The following is a 20,683-nucleotide window of genomic DNA, read 5'->3' as shown; positions in this document are numbered from 1 at the left end:
AAGAAAGGAGGAGGTTTATAGCAATTTACCGTTACATTTGAATACTTACTTCAAGGCTACGCATTAGGTTGTGTTCCTTTATGTGTTCAAATATTTGCAATTCCAATAACTCAGCTTAAGATAAACGAAAAACTAATATTTAACCTATTATTACATCTGTTGAAAAAGATATTTATACAAGATATTTTTGAAAAAATAACAGGTTATACATACCTCAGGTTTTCAGTATTGCTACCTCCTTCTCGATTATTTTCTTCAACGCCATTTTCATTATCCTTTATACTTCAATAGTGGCAGACTCTTTCGTATTGTGTGTACTACCGGTGGATATTGGTTTGATATTACTGTGAAAATGGTTGGCATTTACATCAGCTCTTGACAAACGCTTGACCAAACACATTGCTTTCGAAGTTAGTTTCCAATCTGATACTGTTACATCCTCATTACTTTCTGATGCGATGTTCTCTCCTTCCGTCGCACTTTCTTTCTTCTTACATTCCAAACGTATTGGTATGGGATCTTTATGATCATTAGTGTTACTAGTACACAGTTTATAATTACATTCTTTAGATGACTTGATTTCTGTTTTCATTTCAACTTTAATAGGAACATTTTCTGTTTTTATTTCAACTTTATTACAAGCAAGGTCGAAATAATGTAAAGCCATTTTGCACTCACATAAAGTATTCACGTTGGAGATTTGAAACCTTCAGCATTTCATCCTCAAGAGATACAAACAAAACTGAAAGCAATAAGAAAAATGCAATTCGTTTATCTAAATTTATAGGCGGGTCTGGGGAAGAAAATGGTAAGTGCAACTTCTAGTGAAATTGAGTTAGTGAGTGAAATGGTTTGGCATTACACAAGGAATGTAAAAGATATTGAAACCAGTATTTTAAATATCGAAATTTTGCTACTAGTAATACTAAATTACCCATATAACTAAATACCGAAAATACGGAACGATACCGAAATATCGAAATATTGATACTGTAAAAACACCGACGCAATATATTACAACATCTCCTTTTGCTTTACCAAAGTACACTCAAAGTACGATTCCTGCTTTTTCTTCTTAAATAAAGTTACAAGTTCACAACGTACGACCAGTGTTGCATAAGGAGATAAAACGCCAAAACCAAAATTTCCTCTGCTACATTACTAATTTATATTTCATAAATAAAATGTGAAAAGTAATGTTATACCGATTTTCCACTTAAAAGGGTATAACGTTTCCAAGGCGCAGTGCAATATTTTAAGGAAAGCTTCACTCGTTTTTCCCACTCTTTCGTCTTTACTTAAATACATTCAAGTTAAATTTATTTTGTAGTCGTTTCTCCGTATTTTAATTTACTGGCTTTGGTTTCCGGTCTTTGAATGTCACTGGATTCTTTCCTAGCATGTTTTGGTTGTATTGGAGTTTAGCGCCCATTTTAGTATGAATGTTATATGGAACAAGAACCTACTGCTTAACGTTGCGAATGAACTGGATTTTCGCGCAGAAGGCGTACACGCTAACCACAGAACATCTAGAGTTTTTATATAAGGGAGTAATGGGTAATATACCTACTTTATAGAGCAGCGCATATATACCTTAAATTTACGAAAGAGCAAACGTATTACATTCAACATGCGCTATACTGGACTGAAATATTTTATAAAAAGATATCGGCTCTTGTTATTTTTGCTTTGCCTATCGGCCTATATGCTAATGAATAATTTTATTTCTTTTGTAAATTAAGGTAAAATAAAATGTTGAGAGAACTGATTTATCTTTCTACTAATCCAATTTTTATAATTAAACGCCTCCTCATATTATGCCGCTTTTTTTTAGGACTTAAACGGTTATATTTCTTACTTGATTGCAGAAATCTTTTTTCTTTTATTTTACAAATAAACAATAGTTTATCTTCTTCTTCTTCTTTTATAACTATTGGCTTGAATCAGACGTGACTTTCGTACTTTATATCATACTTGTTAAACAACCTCCTCCTAAACTGTGGAAGGAGTTTCTTCTACGACAGCGAATCTCTCCTTCCGGAGCTACAAAATTTCCCAGGAGGATTTTTCCGATAGGACTCAACTAGGGTAACCAGTGCGTTTGCACCAATACTTTCACACTCTGAAATGAAATCATCTGAACTCATCCCTGATACAGTTATTTAAACAAGCCATATATTAATACTTTCAGTGCTAATCACGTATACATATGAAGTGGCCCAATTTATGGAGACTGTGATCACCTATAAAGATGTCTTTCAAATCAAAATTTATTTTGTTTCACTTCATACTTGTACGAAGTTAGCTTGGATTATATCTTGGGTTACATAAACCGAATTTAGTTACTAGATGATGTGCAAATGTATTTGTGTTCTTCTTTTTTCACACATTAACACTGTATTACAATGCATCTGGAATGTACAAGTCATTTATATATAAACACAAAAGTCAAAGAAACCATAATAATGTAAATTACATTCTCTAGGTTAACTACTATGCTTTTTATTCCGCATCATTATTATACCTTACATTTTGCATCAAATCATTATAAAAAATAAAGCTACAAATGTAATTATTAGTAGCAGTGTATGTAAAAATCTTAACATATATATCTAACACTAAAAACAAGTGGCGATACTTATTTACTATAGATAATGTGAAATTTTATGCAGTTAGCAATTCATGTATCCCTCTACCGAATAAAAGAAATGATGTAATATATATATATATATTAATTGAGCAACAGAGTACTGAGTATTTATATCTTTCGGAACTTCATTATCAAGCATAATACCTGCGTATTTACACCCTTGTTCATATAATATAGTTGTGTGTTCTATAACAGAATTGTTTTTCTTTGTTTCTTGTATCATGATTACGTTGTTCTTCTATCCCATGTCAGGATACCCTCTAAGTGTCCTTTACAATATCAGTAAAATCAAGATATATCTAACAGTCTATAAAAGCAATTTGTGTTTTAGAATCAAACCCAACTTTCAATCCTTGGTCTATTTTTCATTAAACGTCACACATTACTATATAATTCTACAAACAAGACCAAAGCCATACAAATTTACTGAATGTCTTCAAAATTAAAAATATTACCGATACAATCATTACCACTTTTTCTTTACCTTCTGCAGAAATACTACGGATTATTACAGTCAAGTGTTTATAAGATTTTAAAATGTTGCCAGATACAGAACTCCACATCCTCCCACGTTTTGATATATGACAAATCAAAACAAAATCACACTAAATACCGTACAGCTATCCTCACCTTTCAACCTTTTCTTGTTGTGACAACACGTTCACCCTTCTCTTCAACTTTACCTAAATTGAAGTTTTTTAGGCGGACATTCATCTTTCGTTTGCACAGCACCTTCTTCGGTTTGAACAAAACTCATTTCCAAGGGGTAGACCGCTGGACAGGCGTTATAATTTCTCAACTATCAGTCTTAATCCTAACTACTCTTATAACGTCATCCTTCCCAGGAAACACCTCTGTAACTTTCCCTAAAGGTCAGCCTAATATTCCTTTATTGTTACTTCCAGTAAGTACAACGTCTCCTTCTTTCTTTTCTCGACAAGTTTTCTTTCCAGTTTGCTTCCGTACTATCTGACTTAAATACTCACTACGAAATCTATTTCCCAATTGTGTTCTTATGTGCTGCAACCTCCTAAATCTTTTTTACTTATCAACTGTCTTTATATGATCCAGATCAGGCACTCCTAATTCCAAATTATAATGTGAAAAATTAACTGGACTAATGGACGTGAGATTGTTTGAATCTTCTGACAAATAGCTCAACGGATGTGTATTCATAACTCCTTTTATGACACATAACACTGTACTCAATTCTTCATAATTTAAAGACGCTCTGCTCAACGTTCTACGAAGAAGCTTCTTGATCATTTGTATAATTGCTCCCACTATCCACCTCACCAGGCAGCGGTAGGTAGAATGAATTTTCACTGAATTCTTTCTACTGATGAATACAAATAAATTTGTTCCCAGTAGACTGAGATTGTCTATACCTACAAAATTCGTTGCTTTACCAGAATAAGTGACTTTTGGCCTTCCGTACCTATCAATAAATCTACTAAAAGCTGACAAAAAACTAGAGGTATACAAAGACAGTACCAGTTCTAAATGCACTGCACGAGAAACAGCACTAGTAAAGAAGACAATCCAACATCTTTTCCCATCTTGGAGGAAGAGAGGCCCAGATAAATCCACTCCGGTTATTTCAAAAACTAACGGATCTCTAACTGCCTTCTGGCAACGAATCTGGTGCAACATTAATACTTTTAGCATCGTACCATTTATATTTAACACATCGTTCAACAAAATTATAGTTTTTCTCCCACGTAAAATCCAAAATCTTTAATGCAACTTTGTCAATACTTGAACTTCAGCATGCCATGATTTCAGATGTTCCTTCAATATCGACATCCTTACAACTTCATGCTCAGATGGTAATACAATTGGACTCCGAAAAATATCTTCATCTAATTTTAGTCTTTAACCTAATCAAACCTTCACCATCAACAAAAGTACACAATTGTTTCAAGCGACCTGGTTCAATAACAAAACATTCTTTCTAAATAGTTCTCACTATAACCTTCTCAGCGGATTCTATTTCAAATACCAATAGCTCACCAGCTTACTTTGAACGATAATTATTGATAAAACGTGAGATCCATGCAACCATACGTATTAATTTCTCATAATTTAAAAAATGTTGTATATACCATTTTGGCTCATTTACAACACTTAATGAAAAACTGTTTTCCGTTTTTCGTTATTTATGTCAAGCACATTTGGTTTCATATCAGTTTTCGGCCAGAATTCTTCCGTCTGCCGTAACCAGACTGGTTCTCCCCACCATTTATTCTTCAGTAACGGCGCAGCGTTGCAGCCTCATGAGGGTAGATCAGCTGCGTTAAAATTTCCAGGTACATGTCTCCAGCACTTTACATCGAGTGATGACAGAAATCCTAGAGTGTCAAATAACCTATGAGCAGTAGATAAAATAACTCGTTTTGACACTGGTCCTTCTACTCTACATAAATTCTTTGTTTCACACAATAAAGTGTCTGTACATGTGTCCCATAACATACCTAGAACTGGAGTGTAAAACTCATTACTACGTATAGAAGTATCACTATATACCCATCCACGTAAGTCGAACTTACCTTCACTGAGAAGTGTCTTTCATTTTTTGATCAAAGCAAAGATATCATCTTCATCGTCAACTCACGTGACAATTATCGATATAAAGGGATTAATTTACTAGCCACTTCTTCATATTCACGAGTATTTTTTAAATGGTAATTCAGCACGGCTCCCAACAGAAAATAACTACAATTCACACTAAAAACAACTCGCATATGTCTAAAAGTTTTGAACTTCCTTTCGTCAAAATTCTCCCACCAAAGAAATCTTAAATAATCATGATCGTTTATATTTACCGAAATTTGAAGGAAAGCTTTTCTAATGTCCGATATAACCACAATATTTTTACTCTCTAAACCTATACATAAGTGTTGGAATTTCTTCAATTAAGTTTTGACCCTTCTCTCAACATTCAATCAATATGCACTCTTTGTTTTCGAAGACGCATAAAAAACTGATCTGATTGAGGTAGTGGAATTATCTTTTATTACTGCCCTATGTGTAAATAGTAACTTTGATTATCCAACTACTCCTCCTGTACTACTTCTATGATTCCTTCTGCCAATCAGTTTCGAAAGACGTTATCATACTCTTCGTATCTTCCTTCTTGCCACAGCTTGTCGGTCATCTTCACACATCCCTTTTGACCTATTTCCTTGTTGTCATTTAGTTCCATAGGTCCTTCCTTCTATGGCAATTTAACTTCGTAACGACCATATGAATTCACAGTTCGCCGAATTCACACACCGATTAACAGTTCGATTTCTCCCGTACTATCTAAATGAGACAGCCAAATTATTCTCTTCATTTCTTTTAACCAAAGTCCACATATCTCACCACAAATCACTGGTTTCTCTAAAACTTCCATCCTACAGGCATAACTGTCACTAACATCAGCTACAAGTATACTATATTTCTTAATGGATTTTCTTGCGTTTTGACTCCACAAAAAAAAAAAAAAAAAAGTTCTAAAGTTTTAGTATATATTGGTTGACAACACAGTACTTCCACTACTCGCTTAGAACCACTATCATAAAATGCATGCACTACGTATTCTTTCCCGTTTGTTTTCACTTTTAATTTAAATGTAGTAGAAACTCATCCTTACCATATTGATTCGTTCACATTACGTTATGTTGTTCTGAATTTTGTTTTGTTTTGTTTTCTAATTTTTCCGAACACAAAACAGAAAAATGTTTTCCCCTTACACAAAAAAACAAACAACATTAAACGTACAATTCTTGGCAGTGCTTTTTCGAGGTTTCAAACACCGAAAACAACATTTTAGACAGGATTAACAGTTGTTTTTTCTCTTCCAGTTTCATACTTTTGACTTTTTACACTTTTGTGGTAAATAATACTAGTCACAAAATAATTGTATGTCCTGTTTTACCTGATTTTGTCCAAAAAAAAAAGATTATTAACAGTGGGCACCCTTTTCTCTTCTTTATTCTTTTTAAAATTCACTTTAAATCCTGCTAGAGCTAACGCAATCCGTTTCCTTCCATCCTCTTCATTTGTCAGAAACTGTAACAACTGTTTTAGTTTATTAATATACGTATTTGCTTTAATGTCACAAAGGCAGTTGCTGTATGCCTTACCCAAACCCTCAAAATTTTATCAGATAAACAATATTCTACCTAGTGAAATACCATAGCTGCATACTTTTCATTTGTCATACCTATCGATTCCAGTCCACGTAAATATGACTCAAGTTTGTCACATAGGGAATACAATTTTAACTTATTTTTGTGATTCGAAACATTCCCTATAACAAGTCCTAACAGTTCACGTATGTGGTATTCTACCAACAATTCTTCCCTACCAAAACGGTTGTATGAACTTTCTATAGCAATCTTTCTTTTTTAGGCTGTTGGTGGATAACTATTCACTACGTCCCATGAAATGTTACCGGTACTAATCGCTTGTAGCAGGTATTGCAACCTTGTCCTCTATCTCGATTTCATCATCGTTATGAATTCGTTTAAACTGACTTCAGAAACTTATCTACTCACTTATTTCCTCACTGAAAGTTTTCAACTCAATTTTTGGTAATTTAATTTTCCTTTTACCTGTATGAGCACCTGAACTAATAGAAGCAGATAATTTTTCAAAATGTTCCCATGTTGTACACGTGATTCGTCGAACATTTCCCAGGAACTTCTCACATTGTTGTACTCTTCCATGTAACGTGTTTCACTTTTTTTGTATCAGTAAGCAACAGTTCATGTATGTTTTCATCATAGGTTGAAAATTTGGTTATAAGTCTCTCCAACTACGTAAAATATAACTTGATACTTTCCACATCTACACTGTCCATTTTACAATCAGCCAGTTATAAGACTTTGAAAACGATATCTGCACAGGTTTCGAGCCTTTATTAATTTAACATGATTCTTCCGTTTTTCGCGCCTCAACTTGGTGTGCCAGAATGTAAGTTTATAAAAGTAATTTGTGTTTTAGAATCAAACACAACTTTCAATCCTTTGTCTATTTTTTATTAAACGTCACACATTACTATATAATTCTACAAACAAGACCAAAACCATACAAATTGACTGAATGTTTTCAAAAAAAAAAATATTACCGGTACAATGACTTCAACTTTTTCACTCTACCCTTCTGCAGAACTACTCATCATTACAGTCAAATGTTTCTAAGCTTTCCACAATGTTGCCAGACAGAAAACTACCCAATTTACAAACAGGGTACTGGAAGTATACGCAGTTTATTTATTTATTTATTTATTTATTTATTTATTTAAATATTGGTTTGCAGCGACCTTTTGCTTTAGTAGTTACCATGATTCCTATTATTCGTTTCTGTATTGTAAATATTATTTTGGCTTTGTGTGCATTTCCCTAAAATATAATGTTATATGTTTTACTCGATTTCAATAATCCAAAGTAAAGAGTTCTTAAAGTAGAATCTTTCAATACGGTTTTAAGTATTTTAATTGAAAAATAAATCTAGTTTAAATTTTTACTAACCTTAGTTGTAACCACATCTCAGGAAAGATTTTTACGTATCCATGTACCTAAGAACCCGGTTGAACTAAAATAATGCCAATGCATAGTCGACCGCGTATGAGTCCCATAGACGAACCATATTTGTGGGCTACCCTAACCCATTTGACGCCAATATCCTATATACAGGACAGTGATAAAATATGTCAGTATGCGACACTGGTTAATCAACTAAAATTTGTTCTGTGTGGGCATGCTCGGAAAGGCACATGCTCTCTTCCAACGTCGTTTGTGGGTTATTGGTTCTATTTAAAGGGAACTATTGTACCTGAAATAGTTTAAACATTTACTGTTGATCAAGATTGACTTGTCGTATGAATAAGGCATGGAAAGAACGAAGAAATCAAACATAAACATTTATTTTATATTCTTCAAACATTACTCTTCCTGCTTTTATTATTGTTCAAATGCACAATATAAAGTATTTTGAAATAAAGGCCTTGTTTTTCTAGTGTCCTATATACAAGACACTGGACACTTGACTTACCGGTTTTCAAGGTATTTCAATTCTGACTAAATATACTAAGTAAATTTTATGTATATAGCAATTACAAAACACATAGTTGTTTTTAAATTAAAATACAACATGGAAAAATCTACAACGTGAATTAGCAACAGGTGGGCCTTCAGCATGTACTACTATGCCTTCACAGTATTACTATGCCATTGCTTTCGTCGTCTTCACCAACAAGAAATTACACAGGGACTGTAGAAAGTGTGCAGACACGAAAAGTAAGCAAATATACATTAATACGAAATCACCAAAAAAAAGAAGGAAAATGCAAAACCGGATAAACCGGTAACATCGTACCATCAATGTAATGTTGGTTCTTGCTTCGTACACACAAACGAACTCTTTTCTCTTATCGAATATGTGTTTCGTGTATAAGAAAATATGTAACACGGAATCAAATATACATAGTAGAAAAATTATGGCGCCAAATCAGTTAGACTTCTATTTGAAAGTGCAACGTGTAAAGCTACCAAGTAATCCCTCAGGTATGATATATGATCCTGATAAAATTTGGGGAGAAATCCCCCCGGCCGTCATGGCTCTCGGGGAGAATACCCCTCGGCCAGACGACTTCTGAGATCACCTCTGGTCTTCGTAATTTTTGAGCCAATTGACAATCTAATCTAAGCTATTCTATCCATATTGTAACACCAAGCATCACTTGCTAATTTTACTTTAGAATGGATTTAGTACTCCAGTTTTCAATTTTGTACTCAGTATTTCTACTAGCGGAAGCAAAATATCCTGCAATCTTCTTAGAAAAATCAGCATGTAAGATTAAATTCATTACCACCAAAATATGTAAATTCAATAAAACTCAAAACTCATTAACATATTCAAATATTTGGTTTGCGCGAAGCATATGCATTTAGACAACAGGAGCTGCTAGCAAAGGGTTTTTAAAACATTCCAAGCCATCGCATGAACTTACGGACATGTTGCGGGCTTGTTCGACAATGCGGAGGAACTGTGCAACACAAATTATCAAGTGTACCATACATAGTCCTTAAGTAGCCCGCTAAATATCTATGGATATGCCTCATAGTATATTTCATTATTTTCAACCAAAATATTCACAGGCTTCCATGTTTGTTCCACAAGTAATGAAAAATCATTGTATTTTCTCATTGTTTAATTTAGGCTTAATTTCTTGAATTCTGTGCGATGGTTTACGAAGGATTTCATTTGCACTTCCTTCAACATTCTCATTTTTCTCCTTTACAGTGTGTTTTGTTATAGAAGATGGAAGTGCTTGGTGCAAAAGATGTTTTATAATAATTTTGAAGATTTTGTTGACTTCGTCCAACAAGCGGATGAAATATCCAGAAGATATGTAACACCGAGAACGTTTTATTCCCACTAGTATATCGATTGAGTACAAGATCTGAAATGCAACTGTTATGTATACTCCCATCCTAGAGTACTGGTAAATAGCAGGTGAGTGTTATGGTCAAATTCTACATATATAATATTGACAAGATTGTGCGGGCATCATGCACAAACTTACAATCAATGTTAGACTAATATTACTGTTTATCAATGAAAATAAGTTAGGAATATCTTTACACTGTACTATATCATTTCTGATTTTCCCTACATTAGCACTTAAGTATTTGTAAACTTAAAAAGAAAGATGTTTGTGAAAGGATTACAGTGACATGTTGAATAAATATATCAATTAACAGGGAAAGGGATGCCAATAGAAAATATCAAAAGTAAAAACGAAAATATCAATTCTAATATCTGCAACAAAACAATACATTTAGGTAGAAGTAGTATTGCAGATTACTATTGAGCAAATTTTGAAAATATAGAGTAAAATGTGTTAATTCACAAAATAGAGAACATATAAGTCATCTGCACAGATGGAAACAGCGTTAAATATGTTGTTCAGTACTATGGAATAATAATATAAAGCTAGCTATATTGATCACGTAACACAAGTTGGTCTTTCATTTTCACATTTGTTTTCCTTTATGCGCATATCCGCCATCACTGACGTTTGTGTTCTCTAAGGACGCAGCCCTGAGCACGTCGCCTTGCTCTGATCCGGAGTAGATACAATATTAGCTTCTAGTGGGCACCTACCACAAGGTGGTGTGTGTTTTCGCATCTGTTTCTTTTTATATAACAAATTTGCAAGTATACAATAAATCCGTGTGTAGTTAGTGGGTACTCGCGAAGAAAATAAAAGAGCAGAAAGTATTAGGAGATAAACAGTGAAAGACTTGTAAACAGTAGCAGCGCTTGAGGGAACTTACAGCAGATAAAACTAAATTCTTATCACTTCAAATTAAGAGAAGAAAATTTACCGAATTTATTAACCATTGTATAGTAGAAGACCCAACATTTGTAGGTCACAATTGAGAGTAAGTTAACAGTGGTTAGAAAATGTGAAACCACATTTGCACCAGTTTAGTCCATGACTTTTTGGCATTCTACGGCAACACCATAATCCTCTTGCCATATAACTTCTGTAGTTTCTGGTCAAAAGGTGTGAAATTTTTTTTTTAATCTAACACCATTCAAGGAAATCTTTAGATACCGAAATGAACAATAGCCTGACTGATATTTTCGTGTTATACGGTGGATAAATCTCCATATAGAAAGAAAGCTTTCGGCCAGTTAACACGTGCTTGGCTTTTGGCTTTCTACGCTTGCTCTTTTAACGCGTGCCTTCATACAATCTGCCGTTTCCTGTTCTTCCAAGCGATACTTTAGACCATTCGCAGAGCGTCATAACATCACTGTTCCTTGATTGACTATTGTCTTCCCGCCAGCGTAAAACGCTTGAGTCAAGCTTAAGTGGAACACTGAATGCCAGGTTGCCCTCATGTAACTTCATTGCTGTAATCCATTTTGCGGCATGCAATGAAGCCGGATGGAAGCTTCCCGACTTCGAACGCAAGTTTACAGCAAGCAGATTGCAACTTGTCTCTGCTACTAGGGTCCTATCTTCTGAACCAAATTCTCTCAGTTTCGGACAGGTCCTCAGCATGTATAAAGTTCGATGATAGTGTGGTATACCAAACTCTTTCTGTTGATTATGTCTGCCTGGCAACAGCAGTTCGTGGTGAAAGATGCTCTTTCAATTCCACCAAACGCATAGTTTATCTAGCGGGGCACAGTGTAGGGTTTGCAAAAGATTATACAATTTCTCCTCGGTCCGACCTTAATCTTTCCTGTACACTGGTGTTGTTTGTTATCCACTTTTCATCGCTCGTGATCAACCGCTTCAGAAATGTCTACAATTCGTTATACTTCAGTAAGATTCTCAGATAGAAATTTAATCGTATCTCTTTGAGTCAAATAACATGCCACCCAAGTTTTGAGCTCCTTTTCGACCCAGTTTTCTCCAAATGGTTTAATACGGTATGGGGATGGATTTTAGGTCATTGGCGATGTCATTACTGCTTACACGCCGATCCTGTCCCGCGATTTTTGCCAGAATATCATTCACTTTCTCTGTGATTGATCGCTCACCGCGAGTAGAACCCTGAACATCAACATTTCTAGAACGAAACCGACTGAACTGTGTTTTGGCTGCTATTTTTTATAACATATCTTCTTAAAAACACCAGTAATTTCTTCGCAGGCCTGCGCAGCATTTACTTTTCATTTTCAATAACGTCGAAAAACGTAGTGAAGCTTTGCGGCTAACTCACTCATTTTCACGACATAATACGTTACGTCTCAATGCGATAATTTCAATACGTCTTAGATTTACTAGCTTCAACTGTCAGCTAATGAATGATTTTAAGCCTTGCCCGCTGAGATTTTAGATACTCACACCATCTTTTATGCAAAACGGTCACTACTTTTCAATTATCTGATAGTGAAAAAGTACTCCTTTTGTATCCCCGGACTTGAGATTCAAACAGCAAACTGGTTTAGTTCTTCCCTTGTTCCTTTGTCAGTACATTTTCTACTACTTTACCGCTCACTAAAATGTTTCTATGAGCTTTGCTCATCAACAAAGACCTGTCCTTTAATATCAGAGTTTTGTACAGAGACGTTACATCAATTTATTCTTTATTAAAATTATTTTGGTACTAGGTCACATTGAAAACGGTTAAGGAAGTAAGCTTCACACTTGGAAGTAATTATTCATTCATGTAGACAGGATGGTAATAGAATGTAAAAAAATGAATGTAATTTGTACTTACAAATATAAACATAACACTAGCATTTTTGTTAGAGACAAACTCTCACTTAAGGGTAAGAAATTAGACCTTTATTTTCTATGTACTGAAATCGATTTCAAGACCACCGGTTAAGTCATTAATTGTCTTAAATTGGTTTTTGTATCACTACACTGATCCCTAAAAGGGTAATTCCCTAACAGCACAAGATGTGCTAGGCATGTGCCATTTAGGTGTCCCAGCTACTTTTTGGTATCCGACACTTGGCATATAAGATATGCATGTATTAAGAATGTACTTCAGCTACCTAGTTTTAGGTACTTGTTACACCTAATTGATATTTACAACTATGTACCAAAATATAGCATTATATATCAGACTCAGTTTCACACTCTAACATTCATTTGGTTTTATGTCGTCACTTGGGACATATATTTGTCAAGTTCAAGGTACGTGCTTTAGGTACATACTATTTCAGACACATTAACAGCAAAAGATGTGCTACGCATGCGCCATTTAGGTATTATAAATTCATCTCACACATTTGATCCATTTGTTGCTTCAGTTTCTAAGCGATAGTGTACTAGAAGCAACAAACGCATCAATTTTATTACATGACAACTGTTGCCGATCATTTTAAAGTAAATATGGAACAACCATGAAATAAAGTAAATAGACACCCGTCATTTTGTTATAAAATTACATGGCGAGCAGATTTTATCTGATCCGAAACGGTTATCGTCGAATATACGAGGCTAAATGAGCACTCTGATTACCCAAATTTAAAAGATCTCAATAATTTATCCCTCTACAAGCGAATTCTCTCCATCGCCTTCGTGGCCAAGTCGGAAGAGCACGCGGCTAGTAATTCAAAGGTTGGTGGTTCGCGCCCACCCTGGGGTAAATATTTTTTCACTTGTTTAAAATGTTGTTTAAACTCACGTTAATGTAAATACATTATGCATATAGGCGATTTAACATATCTTGGGGGAGTAATTCTGTGGTTCATTAACACTTACTGCATGAGGAACATACCTAGAATATACTAGGCAAGTTCCTCAGGTACATGTCAGGCATGTACCTAGGGGCGGACATAGAGTATGACTATTACTTGCCATCCATGTGATTTCTCTCTCAGAGGTACATAAAGCACATACTGGGCACATTCGCATGTACCTGAGGGAAGATGATAGGCACATGCCTGCTAGGAGATTGTGCTGTTAGGGTTCAATAGTCTTTTCAAGATATACTCGCGTAACTGTTAAAGTTTTTGAGTAGGCTTAGTTTTGGAAATTCTAAGAGAGTCAGAGGTGATTATGTAAATTCGGAATTTGACGTAAGAGCAACACAGAAGAGTATAGATCAATCGAAAAATCTGTTAGGCAATTTAATTATAGTATCACAAATATGAAGCCAACAAGAGGTCTCGGTTATCTTCGTAACATATTTATAAATTTCAATTCATATTAAACTTCTTGTGAAGTATCTGTAACTTTAACATCTTCATCCGACAAAGAATTTGTAAAATTAATCAGTGTGTGCTTAAAAAGCCACATAAAAAAATTATTCCATCCGGTATACCCCTCAACTTTACTCAATGATAAGTGAAATGATGTTACATTTAAACGTATATAAGAGACACAAAAATGAAGTGACTATGTCACTCTTTCTGAAACCTAGGAAAACATAAGCAAGCTGTTAATGAAGCGAGAAAGCAGTATTCTTCAGCAAAATTCAAAACGTCTGCTAATAAGTATAAACAAGCCTAGAATGTAATTAAAGCTATAGTTAAGGGTAATCGGGGATAGGCTTACACCATCCACAAGATTTTAGTAATTATTTCGAGAACTCTGTACATAAGGTGCACAATAATATTGACAAACCTGAAATAACGGCAGTCAATCTAATAGAACAATCTGTAAATCTTATTTGGGATAATTTTGTATTCAGAAATATATCTCCCCAAGTAGTTCTCAACAGGGTAAATAATTTTAAGTCTTCTGGATTCTAACACTGTTTTTTAAGGATTATCGAATAATGTAATTAAAAAGGTATTAATTGTATTGTTCTGCCATTTACCCATTGCATTAACCAATTTCTAACACAGGGAATCTTCCCCGAAGTTTAAAAATTATCACGAGTGTTGCCTGCTATAAAAATGTGCCCGAATATCGACCCATTTCTCTGGTACCAGTCTTCTAAAGATTCCTGAAACTGTGATACATATACATTTATGTGATTATCTTGAAAAGCATATCGTAATTAGTGATTCACAGTTTGGTTTTGTAAAGGTGGATTTACTACTGAAACGATCGATTAGATAGTAAAGAAGGTTATTACAGGCTTTGAAACCAAGGATTTTGTTGAGGCAACATTTTGGGATTCAATCAAAGTCTTTGTGTTGAACACACAATTCTGCTTAAAAAATAGCGTACTACATTATCAATGGTTTAAGTTTCAGATTATTTACTTCTAAATTAGAAAACCGTAAACAAATTTTCTTTGTAAACAACAACAAATCTGGTATTGCATCAGTTAATTACGGAGTACCACAAGGTTCAGTATTTGGGCGACTTTTACTAATGATAAATGATCTACCTTACTATAAGCCGACGATACCACCTTCCTAAATACTAGCCCTGATCTTAGTATACTTAATGCTATAACTGAAAACACATGGGGTCAGATTGTTATTTCGTTTAAGGCTAACGGTTTTTTACTTAATGACGATAAAACTCAATATATGACATTTACTCCAAAAAAAGTGCCTGTTGAAAATAGGTTAACATATGTAAAGTTTCTAGGTATTTACACTGACAATAAGTTATCGTGGGAGTAGCATATTAATTATGTTTTCAGGATAAACTAAAGAGTAATATATCTGTTAAAACAACTAAAAATCATGTTCTTGATAACTATGTCAGATCAGCTTGGTTTGCTATTTTTCTCAGTACAATTTGGTATGGTACATTATTTTGGCGCGAAGATTGTCCTATAAATAGCATTCTTTTAATACAGCGGATTTCCAAATGGAGATTATCGATAGTGTTGCACATAGGTCAATAACACGCAAGGTAGCAGTTTTTCAAAGCAGTGCTTTAAGAAAGTTGAAAGATTGGATGCAGGGTCCTCTGCTCTGTGACTATAGGTATTCGTGTAGAAGAAACGATTCACCCCCATTGTAAATCAATAGAGAGAGAGTCATAGTGGAGATATAATAATTTAATCATAATCAATAAATATATGTGAATGATTATTTGAAATGTAGAAAACTAAGTTTTCGTATTTGAAGAAGGAATTTTCTGTAGAACTAGAAAAAACAATTATAAAGTTTTAAGATGTACAAGCATTGCACTTTATAGATTTATAATTAAACTACTCGCTGAGTAAAACAATACGGTTATTGAAAAATTATGAAGTGTAACAGTTTCACACTATCCACTTTCGTTTCGTAGCAAAATATATTATTGTAAATTAATTGACGAGCTGATTTCTTGGTGGTGGTGATGATGGTGGGGCTACAGAAATTGAACGTGAAGACATTTTATGCGAAATGTGTTTGGAATGTAAAGAAAAAATAAATAAAAATATATAAATCTATTGAAATACAGTGAAACCTCCAGTAACGGATACCTCTATAATAAGGACAGACTTTTTGTCCGGCAAAAATATGTTCCCTTACGGAACAAAACCTTCCTTTTTACGGACACACTTAGATAAGGAAGCGGACAGTTGTTTTACCCTGAACGTTTCAATAACCTTTTCATAACGAACAGGAAATATTCTCGGTTCTTGGATATATTACAGTATACAGAAAATTCGTTTTTCCACAAGCGTATCTATCATGGGACTATCAGTCTGATGAACCATCAAATAAGACAGCTTCAAGCTGAACATAAAATTTCTCTCGTGACTGTACTGAAAGGGGCCAATGCAGGAAAATTTCTAAGAGATAAAATTACCAGACTGACTTCAGGATACCATTTTTACACAAGATTCCACCACAAAAGTCGCACCTTTTAAAGAAAATTGCTTCATATTCTTGCATTTACGAAAAGGTCTCACATAATAAATGAATACAATGAGTGGCATAAAAATGCTGAAAATGTTTTTAGAAAACTGCTATCAATAAATATAATAAGTAAAATATACTACACGTGGTTCTTTTCTAAATATTTGTCTCGTTAACCTTTTATTTTTATTTAATTTTATCCAATGCGTAATTTACTTTCCAATATTACCATAATATTATTCCAATATAAAAAAAATGAAACACCAAAAAAAAAGAGGAAACGTTAAAATTCTCACGATGTATGATACATAATTTTTCATTACTACTTTTGGTCGATGTTTAGCAGAAGGGGTCCATATTTTCAATTTATTTTTTTTTAATAACAGAATTTCGCTGATTTCAGTGAATATTAGGTTATTTAGCTCATGCTAAGGTTAAGCACTTGCATCACTGTATTTATATTCCTTTATGTGTGCCTCCAGTAAGTACATATATACTCTACAGGTCTTTGTAATTCTGATTTCTATATGTAGTGCGATTCGAACCATAAATGACAAAAATGAAATACAATACCCTTACTACAAATCATTGCTTCTGTACACTTGTATTAATTACGTAAGTTTGGACGGCTTCACCTAAACATTCTCGCTAGTTCTACAAACCTCAAGTAGGCAAATCTTTACCTAGACTCAAACAGTGACTGCAACCGATTCATCTGACCCGGTTCCCGGAGCAGTTTAGGAATCATTCCTAAACTGCTAAGGGAACCGGGTCAGATGAATCAGTTGCAGTCACTGTCCAAGTCAGAGTAATGTACACTATAAGTACAAGGGCCGAAATGTTCTAAACACCATTCCTCCTATAAGTAATTCACTATTTTTTAAACAAGCTGATGTGCCCCTTGTACTTAAGATTATAGGGCAAATTTTTACTTTGAGCCAAACAGTGACTTGAACCGATTCATGTGATCCGATTCCGAGAGCAGTTTAGGAATCATTCCTAAACTGCTCCCGGAACCGGATCACATGAATCGATTACAATTACTAACACAGTGAAAGTAATGTACGATGTTAAGAATTATACTATAAGTACAAGGGCCACAATGTTACTATACGATGTTAAGAATTATACTATAAGTACAAGGGCCACAATGTTACTAAACATCAATCCAGGTGAAGCGGTGACTATGAATTTTCAGATCTAAATGGGGGGCTACCGCCCCCCAAATCTCCCGCTCAAGTACCATAAAAACATCCAAAATAATAATAATCACACCACTACTATAAAGCTAAGATAAGAAGGGAAAAATTAAAAAAAAAACACTCGTCTCTAATCATAAATCAGTGCATGACAAAGAAAAAAAATTACATCTCAACAAGACAATAGGACAAGCAGCAGCAAACCAAATACTTTGCCTAATACTCAAATGCAAAACAAATCAAGAATAAAAATAATAAAATTAAAAAAAGAAAACACTCACCATTTCGCCATAGAAGAACACTCATGAATAATGAACTCATAACTGCTGATTCCACACACGAAAAAATAAGATACCAAGAACACATGAACAATACTCAACATTACTGAAAAATGTTCCTTTCCGCACACACGTCGTTTTATTAAACCGAGCACACTTGCTATTATTACAAACAAGAAACCAATAAACGTCCACTTTTACAATACGTCGAAAATATCTTCAGCTTTAGACCACAACTATGATAGGTTTTCTCTAACTCAATTCAACCAATTCAACTACGCGCTTTCCGCATGCCACAAACAGCAGCACACACACATACATGCACACAGAACATGTGACATCATACTAACAAACTACCATATGACTACACAGACACCTAGTGGGAAAAATATGAACTAAGACGTCACACCAAAGGCACGAACAGTTACAACAAGTGACTCACGCACAAACAGTTCCAGGAAGTAACTGAACCTATAAGAACCGATTAAAGTCACAGTTGGAGTCAAAGTAAAGACTTACCGATTATAGTATAATTCTTAGTATTATACATACTGTTCTATACAAAGGAAAATCTTGGCAAATACTCAAATGAAAAAAAAATCAAGAATAAAAATAATATCAATTAAAAAATGAAAACACTCACCGCTAATGATAATCAAATTCAGCATAGCGTAAAAATTGAAAATATGGCTCTCCAAGCGACAAACTATCAGCAAATTTACGTCGCCATACATGCGAATAAAAATACATAATTGCTGATTCCACACACGAAAAAATAAAATAGCAAGCGCACATCCGCAATACACAACTTCACACTACTGAAAAAATTTCTTTCCGCACAGAATTGGATTTATTAAAGCAAGCACATTTGCTATTATTACAAACAAGAAAAATCAATAAACGCCCACTTTTACCATGCGTGAGAAATGCCTTCGACCACGTGCTTCCTCACACTTCCTACAAGGAGTCAGAACATGTGACATCGCACTAGCAAACTATCATATGACTGTACGTAGACACCTAGTGGAAAAAATATGAACTACCACCAATCTTTCACTAACGTCACACCGAAGGAACGAACAGCTCCAACAAGTGACTCAGCAGTAACAGTTCCAGGAAGTGGCTTAACCTATAAGAACCGATTAAAGTCACTGTTTGAGTCAAAGTAAAGACTTGCCCTTCCGATACTTAAAAAGAATCGCCTCCAGTAACTAAACATTAAGCTTGGAAAAAAGCTGAACAGTAGAGTCACTGATGTCCTTGCTGCTACGGAAGCACACTCGAGCTGCAACTCTGTTCCACAAGATTTTCCCTGCCTGACCTAGTAACATAGCGTTCGTGTAAATCTGCTGTGAGTTTAAGTTAGGTTCGTTTGTGTGTTTTCAATTGCTGCTTTCTTTCTTTGACTAGACCAAATATTTAGACGGAAAACGTGAAAACCTTTTTTTTTTTTTTTTTTTTTAATTACTTCTGATGTATACCGCGAACTTCATCTACGCCAAGTAGGAGATTGTCGTGTAACCCAGGAAAAATATTCCGAAGAACAATGAGAATGACCGAAAGGGGTAAAAACAAATCTTTGCGTGAAACACTAACCTGATTTATAAATACATAGACATCCACGTTAGCACTTTTTGAATATATATTCACATAAACTTACCTTGCAAATTCACGATGGCATATATTTCTTTTCTTCTCCTCTCCCCCCCCCCCCCAAGAAAAACGATTTAAAAAGTCCTCAGAAGTACAGCCTACAGGATATAAATTTAAATTTGTGATATATATATATATATATATATATCAGAAGATGATGATTTTTAAAATTAAAAATTACCTTCGGCGTGTTCCTAGTTCCAATGACTGTGTCCAGTGATGCCAACCTCAAACGTTAGAATATCCCATCTCGTGAGGCAAAAATTCCCATTTTGTACCGAAAATTCCCATATTACACTAATTACGAAATATACCTTTTTAAACTCAAAATATAACATTCAATGTAAGTCTAAAAGTTCGGGGACGCGCTCTTTTGGTGTAACATGGGAGACAGACGAAAGACGCGCTTCAACATAACGCTACCTCCCAGCAGTGGTTTATCCAGAATTTTGAATTAAGAGAGTGTTCGAAAAATATTGGGTGGTGCAATCTTGACTAAGGTCGTATAGGCCTACTATTATTGTCTTTATTATTATTATTATTATTATTATTATTATTATTATTATTATTATTATTATTATTATTATTATTACAAACTTTAAAATTCGTTGATGCAACGAACGATTGCATTGGATTTCCTTCCTCAGCCAGAGCCAATTAGCGTCAACTTTCTCATGCTT

The 20,683-nt window shown here is 34.4% G+C and overlaps 2 protein-coding genes across 2 annotated transcripts in view; both read right to left on the bottom strand.

The window, feature by feature from the left end:
* Positions 1-20,401, bottom strand: part of LOC145689343 (uncharacterized) — a 380,527-nt gene extending 360,126 nt beyond the window's left edge. The window contains exons 1-2 of the mRNA XM_081763491.1: positions 20,185-20,401; positions 214-742 (exon numbers count right to left, since the gene is read on the bottom strand). The gene's annotated coding sequence lies outside the window, so the exon portion shown is untranslated. The remainder of the gene's footprint in view (positions 1-213; positions 743-20,184) is intronic.
* LOC145689341 (uncharacterized) lies at positions 3,692-4,318 on the bottom strand. Its single transcript, XM_081763488.1, has one exon. The coding sequence runs from the start codon at positions 4,316-4,318 to the stop codon at positions 3,692-3,694; it is 627 nt and encodes a 208-aa protein (XP_081619614.1).
* Positions 20,402-20,683: the final 282 nt, after the last annotated feature.

The sequence above is a fragment of the Thermobia domestica genome, chromosome 7 (genome assembly GCF_964235325.1).
Source record: "Thermobia domestica chromosome 7, izTheDome1.hap1.1, whole genome shotgun sequence".
Lineage (NCBI taxonomy): Eukaryota > Metazoa > Arthropoda > Insecta > Zygentoma > Lepismatidae > Thermobia > Thermobia domestica.
The sequence above is the reverse complement of the archived record's forward strand: the minus strand, read 5'-3'. Positions and strand labels throughout refer to the sequence as shown.

What these genes read in the sequence shown, in the direction of transcription:
- LOC145689341 (XM_081763488.1), bottom strand. Translation starts at nt 4,318, where the DNA reads ATGCTAAAAGTATTAATGTTGCACCAGATTCGTTGCCAGAAGGCAGTT.